The sequence below is a fragment of the Physcomitrium patens genome, chromosome 4 (assembly GCF_059467195.1).
Source record: "Physcomitrium patens ecotype Gransden chromosome 4, ASM5946719v1, whole genome shotgun sequence".
Lineage (NCBI taxonomy): Eukaryota > Viridiplantae > Streptophyta > Bryopsida > Funariales > Funariaceae > Physcomitrium > Physcomitrium patens.
In genome coordinates, this window is record NC_143413.1 from 16,577,359 (window position 1) to 16,594,975 (window position 17,617).

The 17,617-nt window shown below is 41.2% G+C and overlaps 5 protein-coding genes across 12 annotated transcripts; 3 read left to right on the forward strand and 2 right to left on the reverse strand.

The window, feature by feature from the left end:
- Window positions 1-362: 362 nt before the first annotated feature.
- LOC112281589 (eukaryotic translation initiation factor NCBP) lies at window positions 363-1,713 on the forward strand. Its single transcript, XM_024518240.3, has 3 exons — window positions 363-449; window positions 648-767; window positions 1,021-1,713. Exons 1-3 carry the CDS (start codon window positions 363-365, stop codon window positions 1,150-1,152), a joined length of 339 nt encoding a protein of 112 aa, XP_024374008.1. The 3' UTR covers window positions 1,153-1,713.
- A 516-nt stretch (window positions 1,714-2,229) lies between these two features.
- Window positions 2,230-6,573, reverse strand: LOC112281828 (enoyl-CoA hydratase 2, peroxisomal). Its single transcript, XM_024518749.3, has 11 exons — window positions 6,504-6,573; window positions 5,637-5,659; window positions 5,195-5,300; window positions 4,851-4,921; window positions 4,625-4,697; window positions 4,421-4,460; window positions 4,218-4,290; window positions 3,682-3,859; window positions 3,394-3,464; window positions 2,879-3,058; window positions 2,230-2,699 (listed from the first exon to the last, which is right to left on the reverse strand). Exons 1-11 carry the CDS (start codon window positions 6,558-6,560, stop codon window positions 2,612-2,614), a joined length of 960 nt encoding a protein of 319 aa, XP_024374517.1. The 5' UTR covers window positions 6,561-6,573; the 3' UTR covers window positions 2,230-2,611.
- A 157-nt stretch (window positions 6,574-6,730) lies between these two features.
- On the forward strand, window positions 6,731-10,620 carry LOC112281829 (Golgi apparatus membrane protein-like protein ECHIDNA). Of its 6 annotated transcripts, XR_002969702.3 has the most exons (9): window positions 6,734-7,363; window positions 7,654-7,719; window positions 7,823-8,026; window positions 8,219-8,278; window positions 8,438-8,567; window positions 8,786-8,853; window positions 8,957-9,020; window positions 9,197-9,271; window positions 9,851-10,620. XR_002969702.3 is itself a non-coding variant. In XM_090249993.1 (8 exons), exons 1-7 carry the CDS (start codon window positions 7,313-7,315, stop codon window positions 8,972-8,974), a joined length of 489 nt encoding a protein of 162 aa, XP_090106119.1. In that variant the 5' UTR covers window positions 6,731-7,312; the 3' UTR covers window positions 8,975-9,020; window positions 9,197-10,122. The 6 variants fall into 6 exon arrangements, 5 of the variants coding, with proteins under 5 accessions (XP_090106119.1, XP_024374518.1, XP_024374519.1 ...); XM_090249993.1 differs by having other exon boundaries at window positions 6,731-7,363; window positions 7,931-8,026; window positions 9,197-10,122; XM_024518750.3 differs by having other exon boundaries at window positions 9,197-10,620.
- Window positions 9,139-15,430, reverse strand: LOC112281590 (uncharacterized). Its single transcript, XM_090250183.1, has 14 exons — window positions 15,160-15,430; window positions 14,541-14,608; window positions 14,074-14,371; window positions 13,316-13,407; window positions 13,074-13,181; window positions 12,542-12,719; window positions 11,925-12,125; window positions 11,440-11,647; window positions 11,240-11,319; window positions 10,876-10,963; window positions 10,368-10,591; window positions 9,947-10,056; window positions 9,639-9,753; window positions 9,139-9,336 (listed from the first exon to the last, which is right to left on the reverse strand). The coding sequence occupies exons 1-14, from the start codon at window positions 15,428-15,430 to the stop codon at window positions 9,236-9,238; spliced, it is 2,142 nt and encodes a 713-aa protein (XP_090106309.1). The 3' UTR covers window positions 9,139-9,235.
- LOC112281071 (putative polygalacturonase) lies at window positions 14,056-17,617 on the forward strand. Of its 3 annotated transcripts, none has more exons than XM_090249996.1 (7): window positions 14,056-14,950; window positions 15,136-15,841; window positions 15,948-16,068; window positions 16,198-16,443; window positions 16,691-16,844; window positions 16,989-17,185; window positions 17,298-17,481. In XM_090249996.1, the coding sequence occupies exons 2-7, from the start codon at window positions 15,482-15,484 to the stop codon at window positions 17,336-17,338; spliced, it is 1,119 nt and encodes a 372-aa protein (XP_090106122.1). In that variant the 5' UTR covers window positions 14,056-14,950; window positions 15,136-15,481; the 3' UTR covers window positions 17,339-17,481. The 3 variants fall into 3 exon arrangements, with proteins under 3 accessions (XP_090106122.1, XP_024373007.1, XP_090106121.1); XM_024517239.3 differs by having other exon boundaries at window positions 14,057-14,950; window positions 15,136-15,239; window positions 15,400-15,841; window positions 16,989-17,617; XM_090249995.1 differs by having other exon boundaries at window positions 14,057-14,950; window positions 15,136-15,180; window positions 15,400-15,841; window positions 16,989-17,617.

Here is a 17,617-nt window from a genome sequence, read left to right on the forward strand (position 1 = left end):
CTTGCTTAATGCGGTCCAAAAACTTGGCTCGAATAATCCCTACAGAGGAAAACTCGATTGAGCAAGTTTGAGTTCAGGAGTGCTGCGTAATCGAGAACAGAGACTACACTCCGTCGTATTTTCCGATTCCTCTCGATTCCACTACCACCCCACCAAACAGAAGCACAGCAAACACCGTTCGCCTGATCAGGTCCTCGGAACTCCGAATTAAGCTGTCTCATGAGCACGGAAGCTACAGCACTCATCTCTCCATCAGCCCACGCTTCCTCTCCCACCTCGATCCGTCGCTTGCTCTCAGGGCCAAAGTTCCAAGTTGGCGCGGATTCGGGACGGGGGACTGGGGTCGAGACGGAGGACGGGCTATGGGAACGCAGGATGGGAACTTGGAGAACAGGGACCCCACACGGGCTCTGAGAACAGAAAATGGGGGAACGAGGAGGTGCAATGATGTGGGTCGATTTAGTAAAAACAAGGGTCGATTTAAAAATCCCCTGTATATTATTATTATTATAATAATAATAATAATATTTCTGTATGAGTTAACAATTCATATATGGATTAGCGTTTAAGAGGGAAAGTGTGAAAGCTTAGTTGATGTTTCTACTTCAAACGATGTCTTAAGTCACATATAATCTCGTGTTTTGCAGGTATTGGCAATGATTGGGGATCAGTTGGATTATGGCGACACAGTCTGCGGTGCTGTTTTGAGTATTCGTTTTGGGGAAGACATCCTGAGTGTATGGAACCGTAATGCTGCTGATAATCAGGTACAATGTCAATTCAGATGCACAGCTTCTCTTTAAGGTAGCACGTTAGCTTCTTTAGTTATCAAAAGGCTTGGCCTTTTCTTCAGACAATACATTATTTCTCTCGTATCACAGTCAACACAGTTAAGAGTGCCACAATGCTAAGTATAGTCCTTTATTGATTTTAAGTTCTCTGTGAGATAGCAAAGGACCCATCCTTAAATAGCTAACTATGCCTTTGGTAAATTCATACATGTGCCGCTTTCGTGTGCAGGTTGTCATGGCTCTCAGAGATTCAATCAAGCGGCATCTTCAACTGTCTTTTGGGTACATGATGGAGTACAAACCTCATGATGCATCATTGCGTGACAATTCATCTTTCAGAAATACATGGTTAAGAGGCTAGTGACTGTCATTATATCATTTTTGACGCTGAAACCGGAGCCTTTTCTCTAAATGCGAAGTCGTATGATGCGCTTATTAGCGAGAGGATTGGAGTACTGAACACATTTCTGGGCATACAGTTAACTGCTAAAAATGGCTGTTGTGTGTCTGGCTTTAGTTGCGGAAGTGGATGTTCCATTTACATGTGACAGTCTCGACACTTAAATCCCAGAAACAGATTACGCTTGCGAGTTCTGTATCATCAATATGTTCAGTTTGTTAATCTGATTTCAGTTGGACGTAATTACTCGAAGGACGCACTTCCACTCCAGGCCTGGAGCTTGCTGCCATCTCCTCAGGGAGTTTTAATGTAGAGAATGCACCCACCGGCCTTCTTGCAGTTTTAGGGTCTCTCTTTTGTTTTATTAAGAACTTGAGACATACGTAGCCATGAACTGCTGCCCCTACTTGCGAGCAGCTTATCTGTTTTTGTCCATTGATTCTGAAGCGAAGTCGAAGCAAATCTGTTGAAAGCAAATCTATGGCGTTTAGCATGATGGCGACGTTTCTAGGTGGATGTGAATTATAATTTCCTGCCGAGAAACCATGGATGTTGCCTTAGAAGCGTTTCGCCGTAAATGAAAAGCTTGTTGCTGGGGTGTGATGAACAATGATGGCGCATGGTTCTTGTGAAAAATACAGTGACTCAAAACAATGTGTTCCCATTCGTGAATTTTGCGATCAGCATATGACGCCATCACACTGAATGGGGACATCGTCTAGCACTGAAAATTTGGAGATTGTGGAGGCCACACGTCACAAACAGGTTGCCTGAATAGCCACTTTCTCACACAGTGCAATACACTCATGGTTTTGATGCAGTTGAAATATGACTAGGATGGATCCTAGCGGTAGTGTTATAAACTGTAGTAGAGTAGGATACCTAGAATCTCAAAATGAAAGACCTGATGTCTCGTGCCCTTACTTCATTTTACACTTACATATTTTCAAGCCATTAAAAAACTAGTACCGTTTATATATGTGTAAGCAATTGATCTTGCTCCAATTTCTGAGTTTGAATGAAGTATAGTCAGCTGTCAAGATTGAATGTTATTGCGTGTTAAAAGTGGTTTGAAGTGCAGGGACTAAGCAAGAACATCTTTGTAATGGAGTTTTCGTAACTACGGCCGGTAGTGCAACACACTGAATCTAGTTTGAGAAGAAAGACTTCAAAGTTGATGCAATAATTAATTCTCTGATGATACCTGCCCAACCACTTATGTGTCCCAAGTCATTTTTCGCCCTTGAGTATCAACCACTTCAAATCTTGCGACTCACTAATAGTAGCATAAACCATGACACTTCTTTCACATGAGCACTTCATTGGAGACGTTATCAACCGAGAGGTAGCATACCTAAAGGATACCTCCATTGCACTCCTTAAGACGGAATTGCATAGACATGTTATATATCTCTTTCTCTCACAATCGTGACAATGTCGACCGCAGGATGATACTCCCAGAGAGGACAACCTTATTGCGTTCTTTGACCTTAAGCTTATAATCCACCCTACAATGAAAATTTGTCGAAGTGTTAAAATAATACATGCGGGGCTATTCCAAGTAAAAACGACGCCACCATAACTCTGCTTCTAAAAATGATGCTGAACTCTTCCACTCTTCTGAGTAGCCACCTATTGCTGCATGTATGTCGATTCAAAATTTCTCAGGGTTAGTGAAAAGATTTACCTGTTTTGACCTTCATCTTTCCACATTTCAGTGACGAGCGTCTCCCCTGGGAACACGTGCAGCAAGAAACGACCTTGCACTGACTGCACATTGCTTGGGTCTCCTCCACAAAAACCTGTTACGACTGCCTTTGTTGCAAATCCAAGTGTACATAAACCGTGCAGGATAGGTTGAGGGAACCTGCAGATAATCAAAATGGATCAGTATTCAAGGAAAGGCGAGAAAAACTTCGTAACAAAGTCACCAAAAAGGAAACCTCTAAAAGATTTGAAAGGATTAAATAGGAGGAAGTTACATGGCACTAATAAATAACTTGACATGATTGAGAGAACCTCAATCTACCACATACAACTTTCACCATTTTGATCAGTAAGTCTAAAATTTCCTATTAACTTCAACTCCGAAACCCCTCATTTTGAAACCCAGAATTACTTCCGACACTCTTCCACAATTAGAGGTAATGTGTCATGTGCTCTCAACGCATCTATATTAAGAAGAGTGCGAAAGAAATATACCCAGCTTTTTTGGCAAATGAGGGGTCTGCATGCAGAGGGTTATAATCTCCATTTAACCTGTATAACAATGCCTGCAATGGTATTTCAAGGCGATGATCAAAACAAACTCTAGAAACTGGATCCTACAGGTACGAATCTTTGATTGTGCACATTTAGAACAAGAGAAACGAGTAGATTGTTGCATTAAGATTTGACAAACAAAGAAAAACACTATATACTTCCAAGTTTTATTTCGACACGGTAGACTATTGCACAAAGGTTGTACAATTCTCCAGATAAACAACTCACTTGCGATGGGTGAGTGTGATCTTCAAAAACCCTATCAGGACTGGTCCCTCCTGCTGAAACATCCTTCTTTGCAGCAGTCCTGGAACCTACACCTGCAATTAGAGATGTACGATTCGAAAAAGAAAATGGTATCTCTGAGGTTGAAAACCCTCCAGCTCCACGGAGAAATATAGTACTCCTGAACATCAATCAAAAAAAATCTTTGAAGTGTTCGCAATCATATTACCCCAGTCGATATATACTCAACGAGTCCCCCTGACCACATTCACAAGTCTGACCGAAAATATGTATCTGGTTTATGCATGATCCAACCAACTAAATCCTCACATATCACCATCATAGAAAGGCTAACCATTCTCAGAGAACATATTATACACCTCAAACTTTCAACAAGAAAACAACGAATCGAGTCGAGCACAAACGTTGATCGTAATATAGAGACAGTAGCTTCAATCTGTAACACCTCGAACCCATAATTAAAAATTACAACTAAATATTGCTACCGTATGTCACGCTAAAGGTACAGTACACTGAACCTGTTCATGCACAGAAGAGCCCCAGTGTCATCATTGTGACTGACTGTCTCCAATTCAACAACAGCAGCTTTACCTGAAGAATATCCAAGGTTTCAAGGGTAAGAAGGATTGAGACTCGACACTATTCCTTGATTATTGTAAGAGGTTAATAATACGAATCAACTAAGCAGGGAAGATGGAAGCGTTCTGTATTTAGTTCTCACCCTTATCATGAAGACCTGCAATGCGAATATTGTTTCGTATCTGTAGGTAATGCATCGACAAACACGTTATTGCAAGTAGATAAAAATAGCCAATTTCATAGGATCTCATGCCTTCAAGAGAAAACAAAGCAATGTCACTAAAGTGTATTTTATAACATTCAATGCATTATGAAGAATGCCTTAATATCCTCTGAGCTAACTCACCGTCGCATTAACTGGAATAGGCTGATACACTTCAATATACTGCTCCCCGTGAAGTAGTAATTTGGGATCATAGCTGAGAAATCAACAAGCACGAGCACAAAGTAATTGAACATTAATTGGTCATTTCCTGGAGGTGTAATTTCTTGAAGCTGAATGTTCTGAATTAAAGGAATAATACCAGTTACATAAGGTAGGACAACTCTACAAGAAGCAAAGAGGCACTCACTGCAAGCCTGATATACTGCCGATGAGGTCAAGGAATCCAACAGGATACAGCACAGTAAAAGTAGGCAAGACCTGCGCAAAGTAACCATTCGAGTTAGTGAAGTTCATAAAGCTTTGCAATATGCAAGAAGCAATATCATTAGAGCATGACGCAAATCAATCTTGTGTAACTGTCCTGTGAAAGATACGAAAGCGGAATAGGAAGTTTGTTAAAGACGTGGTTAAAGCGAAGACAAAGAACTGAGTCATAATTTTTTTTTATACATAACATTAAAAAACAAAAAAATGTTACAAACATTCCGCATTTCAGGTAATAGAAAGCGCATGGTTAGGATGTACACGTACCTTGATAGATGACTGACCATCTGGATGATACACGTATGAAAGTTCGGAAGGATCGCATGGATCCGAGCTAGCTGCTCCCACTCCCAAAGCATATAGGGCTACATCTCTGTCTGACACCAGGCTACTTTCAGTAGACGACTCTAAATCTGTGCGTAAAAGTAAATGTATGTGGAGCAGATACTAACACGCATAATGAGATATAATTTCGCGCTTTTGAACGAAATCTTACACGACTAGGAAAGGGAGGTAAAACCCAATAGCTGTGAGACATTACTAGCAAATCCACAAACTCTCAGCCTCGGATTAGTACTAATAGCCGAAATAAATGATAACACTAGGACTCTTACATGGAGTTGTATACGCAAGCTGATCATCTTAATAGCTAAATGACGTAAAACAACAAGAAATCTGCGCAAAGCTCAAGCGGGTGAAATAGGTTTACCTTTCTGTGTATGTGAAGAGAGACTACAAACAATCAAGGCAGCACAACAAAATGTTAGCAATTTTGAAGCCTTCCAACTCACAAATTTGTAGAATTAACCACAGAAGCTGCTCTTGGCAACCATCACTCCACAAATTCCAGAAATCAAAATCTTGCACCATCACAAAAAAACCTCGATCTCTTTCTGCAAGAATTGCAACAAGGTGCCAAAGAATACGATATCCCTTGCCGCGTCCAACACCTAAGGACCCGTACTCGATACTTACAAAAGGTACGTACAAATCACTACTCAGGAACAAAATAGCCGAGGATACGACCTGTGATTGCATAAATTTACACCAAAAGTAGAATACTGTGACTTAAAAGATATGAAGTATCTACAGAAGAATTCTGATCATCCATCAATCGCCCAGATTATACAAACTCGCAAAAGTCACATGCTCTGAGAATCTTAAAAAACTGAGATCAGAACACATACAAACAGTAACACGCAAAGTCCTCACGTCCTTAATCAGGCCATAGAATGTCTTTACAAAGTACCAAAACAAGTGAATTCAAATGTGGACAGCGCGAATGGCAACGGAACAAGTCTCAAATGCTTATTACGACAGAACTAGAAAGTACTCAACAAACCAACGCAACGCCAAAATTTTCCTCTCTTTATTAAACGAAAATGCAAGAATCCGATTGCTCACAGTCCATTTCACTAGAACCGCAAAAAAATTCAGCTGCGAACGTAAAGTTGAGACCAAATGAAATCGTGCAGCAAGGGATATCGGGACAATACGGCATGGAAAATTTCATTGTTCTCTTCTCTATTTCACTAGGATTTATATGATCGAAAATGAGAGGAAAAAAAAAACATACCTCTGGAAATTCGTGAGCGAGGACCTGCGCGGGATCAATTCGCGGAAGCGAAGCCATGGCCAGAGTTATCGAAACAGAAGTGGAGGCACCGCTACGCTACCCCTGAAATTTTCTTAGAGTGCGCTTCCATGCAAGCCGGTCATAGGTTCCAGGCTGAGTAACACGGTCGACAGCTACGACCGAGAATAGTAACTTCTAAGACCGTGCGCTGAACTTAACCGTCGAGAGGACGTGGGAACCGTCCAGAATTTGTACAGCTTTGAAGAGATGTAGGACTTGGCAATCACGGCTTCTAGTTTGTCAGGCTCGCGAATGTAGCCCTCGTAGCAATCGTTCATGATGTAACGGAGAGTCTATTGTCGACAAATTCATTAGTTTGATTCTAATTTAAGTTCTGAAGATTTGATGTTAACATTAGTATCGGAGGTGTGTGAAGAGCGTTGTGTCGAAGTACACAAGGGTTTGAGATCTAATGCGCCAAGCAGATGTGGAGCTGAGATAACATTTTCTTAACGAATTCTCGAAACTTTCATTCCTGTGCTTTCTTGGCTGGATGTCGAAGACATTCGAATTGAGTAAAGGCTTTCTAACATAGAACCGAAGCTCCCGGTTGGAAGTGCAGGAGTTCGTGTTTTCATCGTCAACGCCATTGTCGAATTCTTGGCAGAGAAAGGAGAAGGATTGAATCGCATCTAGGAAGCACTGTGAAGGGATCATGACTTTTTTTTGGATTAGATGTTAACTTTCAAAGAAAATGCTGAATCATGGGACAGACCGGTGCTGTTGAGCTCTCTTAGACGTGAGCGAGCATGGGACCGCCGATCATGGAGCGGCAGACACCGATGTTGCCTCAGAATACGGTAATTGATTATCTCAAGCAAAGTGTTTTCAGTGAGATATTTCTGAATGAGGATTGATTGGAATCTCAAGGGCTTGCAAATTGTGCTATGGCCAACTTTGTTGGAAGCAATTATCAAAGGCTGACCATGGAGTCATTTGTGAAACACAGTGAAGTGCAACTTTTCAAGCCGGATGAATCACCTAATATTTCTTTTAAATCTTTTTCTTAACATTGGAAAAAGAAATTTATTGAGACTTTTGCAGATAGAATTCATGCTAATAAAACAAACATCCTGAATTTCTTGCACAGGCAGCAGAGAACAATGACGTGAGATACATGCATCCAGCTGCTGCTTTCTTTCACTGTGCAGGCAAGGTAAACTCACGAGATCGTCGTTTTTCCGCTCCTCATGAGCGTAAGCCAATTGAGTAGAAAAGCGGAACGTTTAGTGCATGAAAGAATTCACTAATTTGTGCAGGTGGCTGCAATTTTATCGTACCTCCTGTGCGGGCTCTTTTCGGAAAGCTACGTGATTAATTTTGTTGTCACAACCTTACTGATTGGAATCGATTTCTGGATCGTGAAGAACGTAACCGGGAGACTATTGGTGGGGTTACGATGGTGGAATGACGTTGATGAACGAGGGGAAAGTACTTGGAAATTTGAGTCGCTTAATCAACAGGTCCGCTGCTTCCAGGCGTTCTAAACTATCTAAGATTAAAGAAAAACTAAAATTAGTAAAAGCGTCCTCATGTAGAAAAATGCAACAATCAACTAAAAGATGAGGAGAAGTAAAAATATTAAAGAAACTCAGTTCAATTTAATTATGCTCTAATCATTCTGTACGGTTTAAATCATTGCGTTGTGACTGCAGGCGTTGGACCGCATCAACAGAAACGATTCGTGGATCTTTTGGTGGTCACTTTACATAAACGTAAGTTATGTCAGCTTATTACATAGAGTTATTTGCTTCAGCTTTCCTCTGCATTGTCAAAGTTGCATTCATCAAAAAGATAACGCATTAGCATTCAAATTATAATATGTGATTTGAGTGAAGTAGTAAATACCTTAGTGTGTGGTTTCATGACATTAGCAGAATGCGGCATGGGTAGCACTAGCAATCATTGCTATTGTAAAGCTCAATTTCGACTACCTGATTATCACTATCATCGCAATAAGTCTTACAAGTGCGAACACAGCTGGATATTCTAAGTGCAGAAAAGGTACTTTGTCGAATAACCCGACAATTCCTCACCCTTGGGCATTTTTTATCAAGTCTGCTGTATTTGGTGTATTTGTTTATATAATTTCTGGTTATGAATTGATTCCGGTCGAATACCATCCGAACTCCGTACCAAAACTGGCCACAACAGTCAACATTGAGGCGATGTGATGCTGTGTTTCTCTCACTGCTTTCATCTCCATTCTGTTGACCTTACAGATGCTGAGAGGCGAGCGAATGCTGGAGGTCAAGGTTTTGCTTCAAGTTTATTCCAAGCAGCACGAGGAGTAAGTGTTGACTCATCCATGATACTTCCTAACCGTGGAACATAAACTCGTATAGAGGTATATTTTGAATTGTCTGGGTCACTGACGTATGGGGAAGGTGCAGGTGAGAAACATGGTGTGACTAAATAAGGAATCGGAACCGCCACAAAGGATTTACTCGCCCACAGGTAACAGCATTATCCTTATCTGCATGCCAATTGAAAGTGCTAATGTATACCTTAATTGAGAGCAGATGAAATAATCTATACATAGACTAAGTCGCATTCATTCATTTCAAATAGTACGAGGTCTGAAACACTTTCTCGGAGTGTAACTTATATAGTGTGGGAAGCATTCTTTACAGATCGAAATATCAATTTTTACAGACTGAAAAAGGGATATTTTAGGGAGGTAATACAAGCTCCTGAACGCATATTCGGTAAGCGGTCACACCATTGATAAATTGAGTGACAAGCTTCTCTGCTTTTGTAAGTGCCATAATTCCTGCTCTTGCTTTCGATCATGCAATACAACACCACATCCGATTAGTTGGCACGTATCACAAGGTTCTCAACACGCCATTTCTTCAGAAATGAGGTGCTTCTACTTATTTTACACTTGAGAACTCTCTACTCTTGAGAAGTAAGGATTTGATACCAATCGACTGCTAAACTGGGATTGACTGCAAGTTTACATATTCACGAACCACTCCTCACTGCGCAAAAACCTTTGATTGGGAACTTGTTCAATCTTCACAAAAAAAAAAAAAAAAAAAAAAAAAAGGAGCTATGATATGAGATGCGCACCTAATTCAAGAGATTGAACATCTTTTTGATCAAGGAAAAATTGATTGGCATGTTCTCCCTGAGTGCCACGCTGTCTAATTAGCTCATTGATTTTGGTGACTGCAGCATTGACCTCCTGGAAAAAGAATGTTAGATTTGATACTAACGTGGACATGAAGGAATACATTAATACACTTGCAATAATAAGAAACACGCTGTTAATGTGATTCCAGAGCATATTTTCTCGCCGTTTTCAAGCCACATCCATGCTCTTCGATTCACATGGTATGAACAACACAACGAAGAAGAAGGAAACAGCAGAGCATTACCTCAAAAGAAACCTGAGACTTTAGCCACAAAGGAAGATGGTCGTATTGCACACTACTTATTTCGTTTAGAGATGGAACTTTCTTGGTGTCTAAACTTTGAAAATTTTCATCTGAAATCGAAAAAATGAAAGTAAGAAATCAGAGATTCAAATAAATTGGAAAGAAATCAGGATTGCACATGCGTGGAAGGAAGGTACTTTACAGAATTTTCAAGATGTAAATATACTCAATCAAAGACAATTTAGAGTTGTCCAAGATTGAAGCGACGGACAAAGCAGTTTCAATTGAGGCATAAGATTAAGGCGGTCGCAAAAGTTTTCAAAGTGGTACTATTATTGGTTTTTTATCATCGCCTATGTCATTAAGATATTTGGCTTAGAAGGTTAAAACAATGTATCCAAATAAGAGGTTGCAGTTGAACCTCTAATGGGAGTAGAAGTGGTTGGTGTTGCGTTCGTAGCTCCATCACCATGCTCGCTTTTCGGTTTATTGTGAACAAGAGGGTTGGAACAGACCTCGGCATTTCTTTGCGTTGAAATTAATCTGGAATCCGATTCACTCGGCGGTGGTGGAGCCTTTTTTTTTGATTCAGGGAACCAGTCACTGCCATACTTTGTGTTCAGATTATCTTCCATTTCAGCATCCCTGTAATAATTAAAGAACCACATCAGTTATTTTGTTCTTTTAGCATGCAGAACTATTCATCTTATCTCGCGACTACTGTTGTTCAATGACATGATAGAATCATGATGACTCATCTATTGCTCACAAGATTCCTACCGCAAATAATCTACGAAGAATTTTCTTGTACACGTCCTTTACTGCAGTTAGTTTTTGTGATAATTTTCACGAGAGCTCATGAAATTAAAATGGTACAACAGGCTTTAATAATTAACCTCAACTGAGTCACACAATAGATACTGGATCACCTTAAGCTTATCCTGGCATCTTCATTTGTCGGTGACTCTACGAATGTTAGCTTTTGTAGAGATGGATGAACAGAGCTAACTGGTTCGTCTGCAACTCACCAACATACAACATACAGATCTTTTGAACAATTTCTAATAGTGAGTTGACACTTCCCCTACTACAGATACGAATGAAACAGGGCAGAAGACTTTTAAGATAGATACAACAAATTTTTATCTCACTGTTCAGTTGTCCCTTGATTTGGGGCTTGTACGTAGCTAAAATATATTACAATCAACCACGTCAAGGCAACCGAACTATCATTCCCAACCTTGTAAACAACTACATTACAAGATATAGGATTTCAGAATAATTATTGCAAACCTTGGCCAGTTAGTGCAGTGAGACTAGTGGCAGAAATACCAAGGCTTTCCAGGTTTTCAAGGTCTCCTAGATCACCAAATCTGCTCTTAGCTTAGGAACAAAGTTCATCTAGATGATAAGCAATATGTTGAAGAAACTGAACAACGAGAAAGACAAATGACTTAGATCAATAAGAAGGTGCAATATTTGGGTATGGATACAAGGGACTGTACTCAACATCTCTTTTGGCATTCTTAATGTTGTATGAAAGCGCCGTTGGTGTCACCTTAGATGTCTCGTTCACGTTCATTAAGGCCGGAGTAGCTGCAGATTTGTGTGAAGAAATTTCCTCGTCTTGTGTATGAGAATTTGTCCTCATTTCCTGGTACGTAGTCTCATGTAGAACATCTGCAGGAATATGCTTGGGCACTTCAACAGCATAACAACACAGCGTGTTTTACCTCCATGGAAGTTACTTTTGCCATCCGTCTATCTTTTCTGAAGCAGCTCATTCAATGTTCTAGGGCATATCAACAGTTCAACTTGCAGCGGATAGTTATTCTAATTCATAAATTTTCACGATATGATGATGATAAAGCTGAGTAGGCTCTACAGGTCGATGGTACACGGCTCTCTTTTCGTTTCGGAACAGCAATACGGACTCACACCACTGCAAAGTGAGCAATCATTTAAATAAATAACATACCTGGTGCGTATCCATACTGCTGCAACTGGAGTTCGAGTTTTCTGATGCCGTCCTCATTTGACTCGTACAAGGCATCGCAGTGTACTAGAAGCTCCTCAAATGATAGAGTGTCAGTTGTTCTCTCCTCCAAATGTGTCAGCTCGGTCAGAGCAGAAGATATATCATCGTTTAGATCTTCCAGAAAAATAGCAAAGTTGTATCCTGGTGTGATAGTAACCACAACCAGAACATTTGAGTCGCCACACGTATTAGCATGAATCACAATAGTAAGATCACTTTTCAACCGTGGTCGTGAATGATGCTTGCGATGATAAGAGAAAAACTGCTACAATTACTGCAATGGATTCAACTAAATGAAATCAAGAAGAGATATTGCACTGTTTACATAGGACAACGCTTAACACCATCTGATAAAATTAACTATGTGAAGCGGCAGAGCTCGATCTTGAAGTTGAGAATCAGACTGCATTCCCATCTAGTTGTTATTTAAGATTTGCTGATCGTCCGACCATGATGCTACTAATCAGCTACTTTGAGCTTTAATGCTAGGATGTGATCACACCATAATCATAGCATTAAATATCGTATAGCCAATACCATTAAAAAAAAACTCTTACCTCGTGATTCTGGTTTCGGCTTCACCTTAGCAATGCTGAGCAGGGAAGAGCAATTGTTTTGAAGTTGCGCACAAAATTGATCCAATCTATTACAGTATGCAGTTGCCAGCATCGATGTGCATGGCAGCCTCTGAGACGCCATCGGACTGACTTCGGAAACAGTATCAAGTCTCTTGCCCTATGCTCGATACATACAGCAAGTTTTAAGATAAAAAAAAACAACTTCTAAGAAAAAGCGCAAGACCACGCATCAAGACAGAACAGAAATCGCTGAAAATTTCTTTCACTTAAGTCACAAGAAAAACAAAAACTCGAACATATCCCCTAAAATATTCCAGCATTCTAGCCAGGAGCTCCGCATCAATCAAACTTCAGCAATTCAAAACTGACCACGATTTCTTGCAAAAATTTGAATTCGCATAGGGCAAAAAATTCTACAAACGTCAACATACGATAAAATAATATAAAAGTGGCAATGCAACTGCCTCAGAAGAACTGGTAGACAAGTAGAAACACGTAATTAAAAAATTACCGAAAACATCAACGAGGACGAGCTGGATGCAATCGACGAGCGCCACGCCGAATGCCGGTGCCGATGGCCAGGCTCATGCAATTCAATTTGGAGGGAACGGACCGGGAACTGAGAACACGATAGGCGATGATGTGAGAACAGAGTGGAAAGGAACGTTGGAATAACGAACGATCTTTTGCAAATTGGCCCCGAAGGAAACGTCCGTCGTAAAACCTGTGTTTGGACTTCAAATGCCGACCAACTTCGTCAGCCTGGACGGAAGTGGCGAGTTGATTGACCGTCGCAGTTATCATCTTTTCGTTCGTCAACACGTTCCCTATGCTGTGCTCGTCCACTGCAGCACATGCTGAGACTTAAATTTTCAGATTCAGCATATTATGCATGCATATGAATATGGTAAAAATATTACAATGATTCCAAAATAAATTATGGAAAAATTTACTGTAAAAATTCATAACAAATCGGACAAAGATATTAGAACTTGCTCAAGATTTAGATAATACCTGTAAAATTCATTGTTAAAAAAAGTAGTTACACTGATGTTTTAAATGAAGATATTTGTAAACTTTTGATGCTGACCAAAGTTTTTGAGAACTATTGTGAAACGATTATGTAAATAAATCATTGATCATATTTTCACTCTAATAATTTTTAATTTGAACATAGTAATTCTAATTATTTTGATATGGAGTTTATTGAACCAAAATATTGAACCAAACTCTTTTGTAAGTTTGGTTCAATATTTTGGTTCAATAAACTCCATATCAAATGGATTTTTTATTTATTTAAATAATTCAATTTATATAACGTTGCAATAACTATTCGTTATGTACCTTTTCATTTACCTTTCCTTTGTGTTACACATTAAAATTGAGTAAAATTGTGCTTAAATGACAATGTGACCAATTACAATGCATTGTGGGGTTCCACGTCATCCTCGTCCACGTCACCGTCTTTGAAGTCATGTTCCTCCTCTTCAGGGTTTAGTTTTCATGTGCACACTTTTGCAGATTCGCGGTCGTCCCTGGGGCTTTGAAAGAGCTAATTCGATTCGGCATCTTAATGATTGCAATTAGACGACTGGAGCGATGTTTCAGGTCGACCTTGGCGGCGGATCGATTCGCTTTGGAGGATTGAATTGCAATTTGATGCCCGAAGCTTTTGTTCGAGGGCCTGGAGCGTTGCGCCGACATGCAGGTGCGGTCTTCCTCTTTGGACTCCGACGTCGTACCGGGCCTTTTGTGCAATCGCGGAGTCACGACCCTTCGAGTGGGATTTACGAGGCTGTGCAAGTGCACCTGGCATCGGGGTCTTACAAACGCACCATCCTCGTGCAGAAAGGTTTCTAGAAACCCTTCATTGAAGATTTTCATGGCTCTATGCTCATGAGACGACGTGATACTGAACGTGTGGCATGCATCGAAGACAGATCAGAGTTCGATTGCATGGATGGGCATGGCTACAGACCTCATGCATACGATCATCTTCCGATTTTGACACTGTGCCGATCTTAATACCGAAGGGTGCCAGACTATCTGGAATTGGGATTGACCTAACGGATGATTTTTTGTTTTGAAACTTTGTACCGGAAGGAAGTGTCTTTGGCATAACTCCCTGATTTTACACCAACAGCAGACTAGCAAGCCCTAATTTAAGGGGTTCTCATAACATGCTCCAAACTCCATGTCTAGACTCTTCTCTTTCGGATGCTTGCGCTGTACAATATTTCCGTGCTTTAGGTTCGTGCGCTGTAGATGTTTGCGTATCCAAACTCTTGAATTAGATAGGAATGCCTTCTTGTTGTTTATTGTGAGTACAATTTTGATATACCCATCAATTGCAGCTGGAGACGGTTCTTGTGAACGATTTTTCCTCTGGTAAAGTACTTTTTGCATCATTACTCTCTGACTTGTTCGTGATAGTTTTTAGCCTAACAATTAATTGTCTCTTGTATTCTTCGGTGGCATTTGCAAAAGTCTAAACTTCTTTCATCGTTATCTCTAATGAGATATGGTGGTTGGGATTGAGCAATAACAATGATGGAAATGCAACTGATTTTCAGATCAAGAAGTGCGGAGAAGCAGACACGTTGCTGCCAAGGCACAAGGTGTGCTATTTCTGAGTTGTTTAGGAAGACCCTGCAAGTCGAGCTTCGTGATTGTCACAGTTAGGTGTTGATCTGGCTGCAAGGAGTTTGAAAGCACGACGTACTGCTTCCGTTGGAACTTGTAGATCCTATCAGGATGATACTCACTTCCCATGCACATTCCATTCACGAATTTTTTCTCGATAGCATGAGCAGCTTCATTTGTGGGGATCTTTTCAGAAACGGCAAAAACTCCTCGAGCGGTCCACATGGAGGAACACCACAATGAATCACCGTAGGTCGATTGTCGTTCCCGAAGTTAATGACGACCATCACGAAGATTTCTATCCGCAATGCCTTCTGGATGTCCTGGGCTTTATCGTTCTCGTTGGTTTTCTTCTGGCAAGTGAATTACAGGAACCGCCATGGCCTACCTCCACCTCCACCAATCCCCAACCTTCGCCCTCATGTCTTTAATCTGACAGACTTTGGAGCTGTAGGTGATGGTTACAGTGTCAACACCCGATGCTTTGAAGACGCCATCGCGGCAATCAAGGAGAGGGCCAGTGATGGGGGAGCACAGCTTATTGTTGGCCCTGGACGCTGGCTAACAGCTCCATTTAACGTTACCAGCCACATGACCCTCTTTCTGTCTCGGGGTGCCACTATAGTCGCCATCCAGGTATTACGAATTTCTTGGTCAAGATTTTACAGTAGAAAATTTTGAAGTGTTCCTTCCTGCTGCACTGAAGGCGGCCTCCAAATTATTGTGAACCGTTGGTGAGCAGGACGCAGGGTTGTGGCCGATTCTTCCCGCACTGCCCTCCTACGGCCGGGGCCGTGAGCTGCCAGGTCTTCGCTACAGCAGTCTCATCCACGGACAACACGTGGAAGATTTTGTTCTAACTGGTCTCTCATTCTGGTCCCTCTTACTTTTGCTTGAATTCTCACCAATTTCCTTCATGTCTTGAAAGAGGCTTGAATCATCACCCTCGCTTCGAGTACTTCCGTTTAAGAACACGCAAATTGCTGTGGCAGGTCACAATGGAAGCATAGATGGACAGGGTGGTTGGTGGTGGGAGCAACACAAACAGAAAAGACTGCGCTACACAAGGGGAAGGCTTGTAGAGCTCATGTGGTCCACCAACATTGTAATCTCGGACGTGACTCTTCAAAATTCGCCATTCTGGCATTTGCACCCTTACGACTGCACCAATGTCACCATCAGCGGCGTGACTATTCTGGCTCCTCTCGATGCTCCCAACACCGACGGGATTGACCCTGGTGATTGACGCTTGCTTCATTAATTCTTCCGTGATAGCAAAACTAAAAATGCGAGTAGGTGACCGGCTAGCTTACGTTTTGCTCGTATTTTCTGTATACTTGGAATGTGTCAGGACTTAGGCATAAGCTGTAATACCTCTTCAATTTGAGTATGAGAATGGAGTACATGTGGATGAAAAGAGACAGAGCCCTGTTAAAAGCATAGCAATCTTTCTCAATATGTGAGTTGTCTTCCAATTCTCCCCAGATTCTTGCAAAAACGTGCTGGTGGAAAACTGCTACATCAGTGTGGGAGATGACGCTGTTGCAGTCAAAAGTGGATGGGACAAGTATGGGATTGAGTACAATCGACCTTGTGTCAACGTCACTATTCGAAATGTTATTGCTCGTTCGCAGATCAGGTACCGCTTGTAATTTCTTGGATAAAAGTGTACATCAGCATCACTGGCTCTCACGACGAAACGTTGCGGCTGACATTAAATGGTTCACTATGTTAATTAAACGCATGAGTGGTATTACATTTATTTGGTGATGATGGTTCGCAGTGCAGGGATTTCTATAGGAAGTGAGATGTCAGGAGGAGTTGAGCAAGTACTAGTTGAAGACGTCTATATTTGGGGTTCAAGACGAGGCATTCGCATCAAAACATCCCCAGGGCGCGGGGGGTACGTGAAAAACATATTGTACAAGAACTTGACGCTGATTGATGTTAGGGTGGGGATTGTGGTCAAGACCGACTACGGTGAGCATCCAGACTTAGATTTTGACCCTAAAGCTCTCCCTGTTGTTGCCAACATTTCTTTTGATGGCGTCTACGGAAGCTCAGTGCGTTACCCCGTGCGAATGTTCGGCAGCAAGGAAGTGCCTATCACAGGGATCGACATACGCAATATGAATGTGGGACTGACAAGGAAGAAGAGGAACGTATTCACATGCGACTTTCTTCAGGGGAGAGTAGTGGGTAAGGTGTTTCCAAGCCCTTGCAAAGCCTTGATTCGGGAAGAGGCGTCGCAGACTGCAACTGGTATTTCCACTACATTCGAGTAGAACCTTAACAGAGATCATTGCCGAGGAAACTATTTGGGCTATACGCAGAGTTTTGGCCACGGGCAGCAATTGCAATATTATCAATCCGATGAATCTTTACATGAAATTTGGTGCAAGTTTTTGACAA

Coding starts and splice junctions, on each gene's coding strand:
- LOC112281071 (XM_024517239.3), top strand. CDS start 15,482: ATGACGACCATCACGAAGATTTCTATCCGCAATGCCTTCTGGATGTCC. Junction 15,842..15,947: donor CCACTATAGTCGCCATCCAG/GTATTACGAATT, acceptor GTTGGTGAGCAG/GACGCAGGGTTGTGGCCGAT. Junction 16,444..16,690: donor CACCGACGGGATTGACCCTG/GTGATTGACGCT, acceptor AATTCTCCCCAG/ATTCTTGCAAAAACGTGCTG.
- LOC112281828 (XM_024518749.3), bottom strand. CDS start 6,560: ATGGCTTCGCTTCCGCGAATTGATCCCGCGCAGGTCCTCGCTCACGAA. Junction 4,291..4,420: donor TGCAGGTCTTCATGATAAGG/GTGAGAACTAAA, acceptor GATATTCTTCAG/GTAAAGCTGCTGTTGTTGAA. Junction 3,059..3,393: donor TCATTTGCCAAAAAAGCTGG/GTATATTTCTTT, acceptor GATTATCTGCAG/GTTCCCTCAACCTATCCTGC.
- LOC112281829 (XM_024518750.3), top strand. CDS start 7,313: ATGGGACCGCCGATCATGGAGCGGCAGACACCGATGTTGCCTCAGAAT. Junction 7,720..7,822: donor TCTTTCACTGTGCAGGCAAG/GTAAACTCACGA, acceptor TAATTTGTGCAG/GTGGCTGCAATTTTATCGTA. Junction 8,568..8,785: donor ATATTCTAAGTGCAGAAAAG/GTACTTTGTCGA, acceptor TTGACCTTACAG/ATGCTGAGAGGCGAGCGAAT.
- LOC112281590 (XM_090250183.1), bottom strand. CDS start 15,430: ATGTGGACCGCTCGAGGAGTTTTTGCCGTTTCTGAAAAGATCCCCACA. Junction 13,408..14,073: donor GACCGCGAATCTGCAAAAGT/GTGCACATGAAA, acceptor CATGTGCTGCAG/TGGACGAGCACAGCATAGGG. Junction 10,964..11,239: donor CACTGCACTAACTGGCCAAG/GTTTGCAATAAT, acceptor GGTGAGTTGCAG/ACGAACCAGTTAGCTCTGTT.
- LOC112281589 (XM_024518240.3), top strand. CDS start 363: ATGGGAACGCAGGATGGGAACTTGGAGAACAGGGACCCCACACGGGCT. Junction 450..647: donor GAACGAGGAGGTGCAATGAT/GTGGGTCGATTT, acceptor CGTGTTTTGCAG/GTATTGGCAATGATTGGGGA. Junction 768..1,020: donor GTAATGCTGCTGATAATCAG/GTACAATGTCAA, acceptor TTTCGTGTGCAG/GTTGTCATGGCTCTCAGAGA.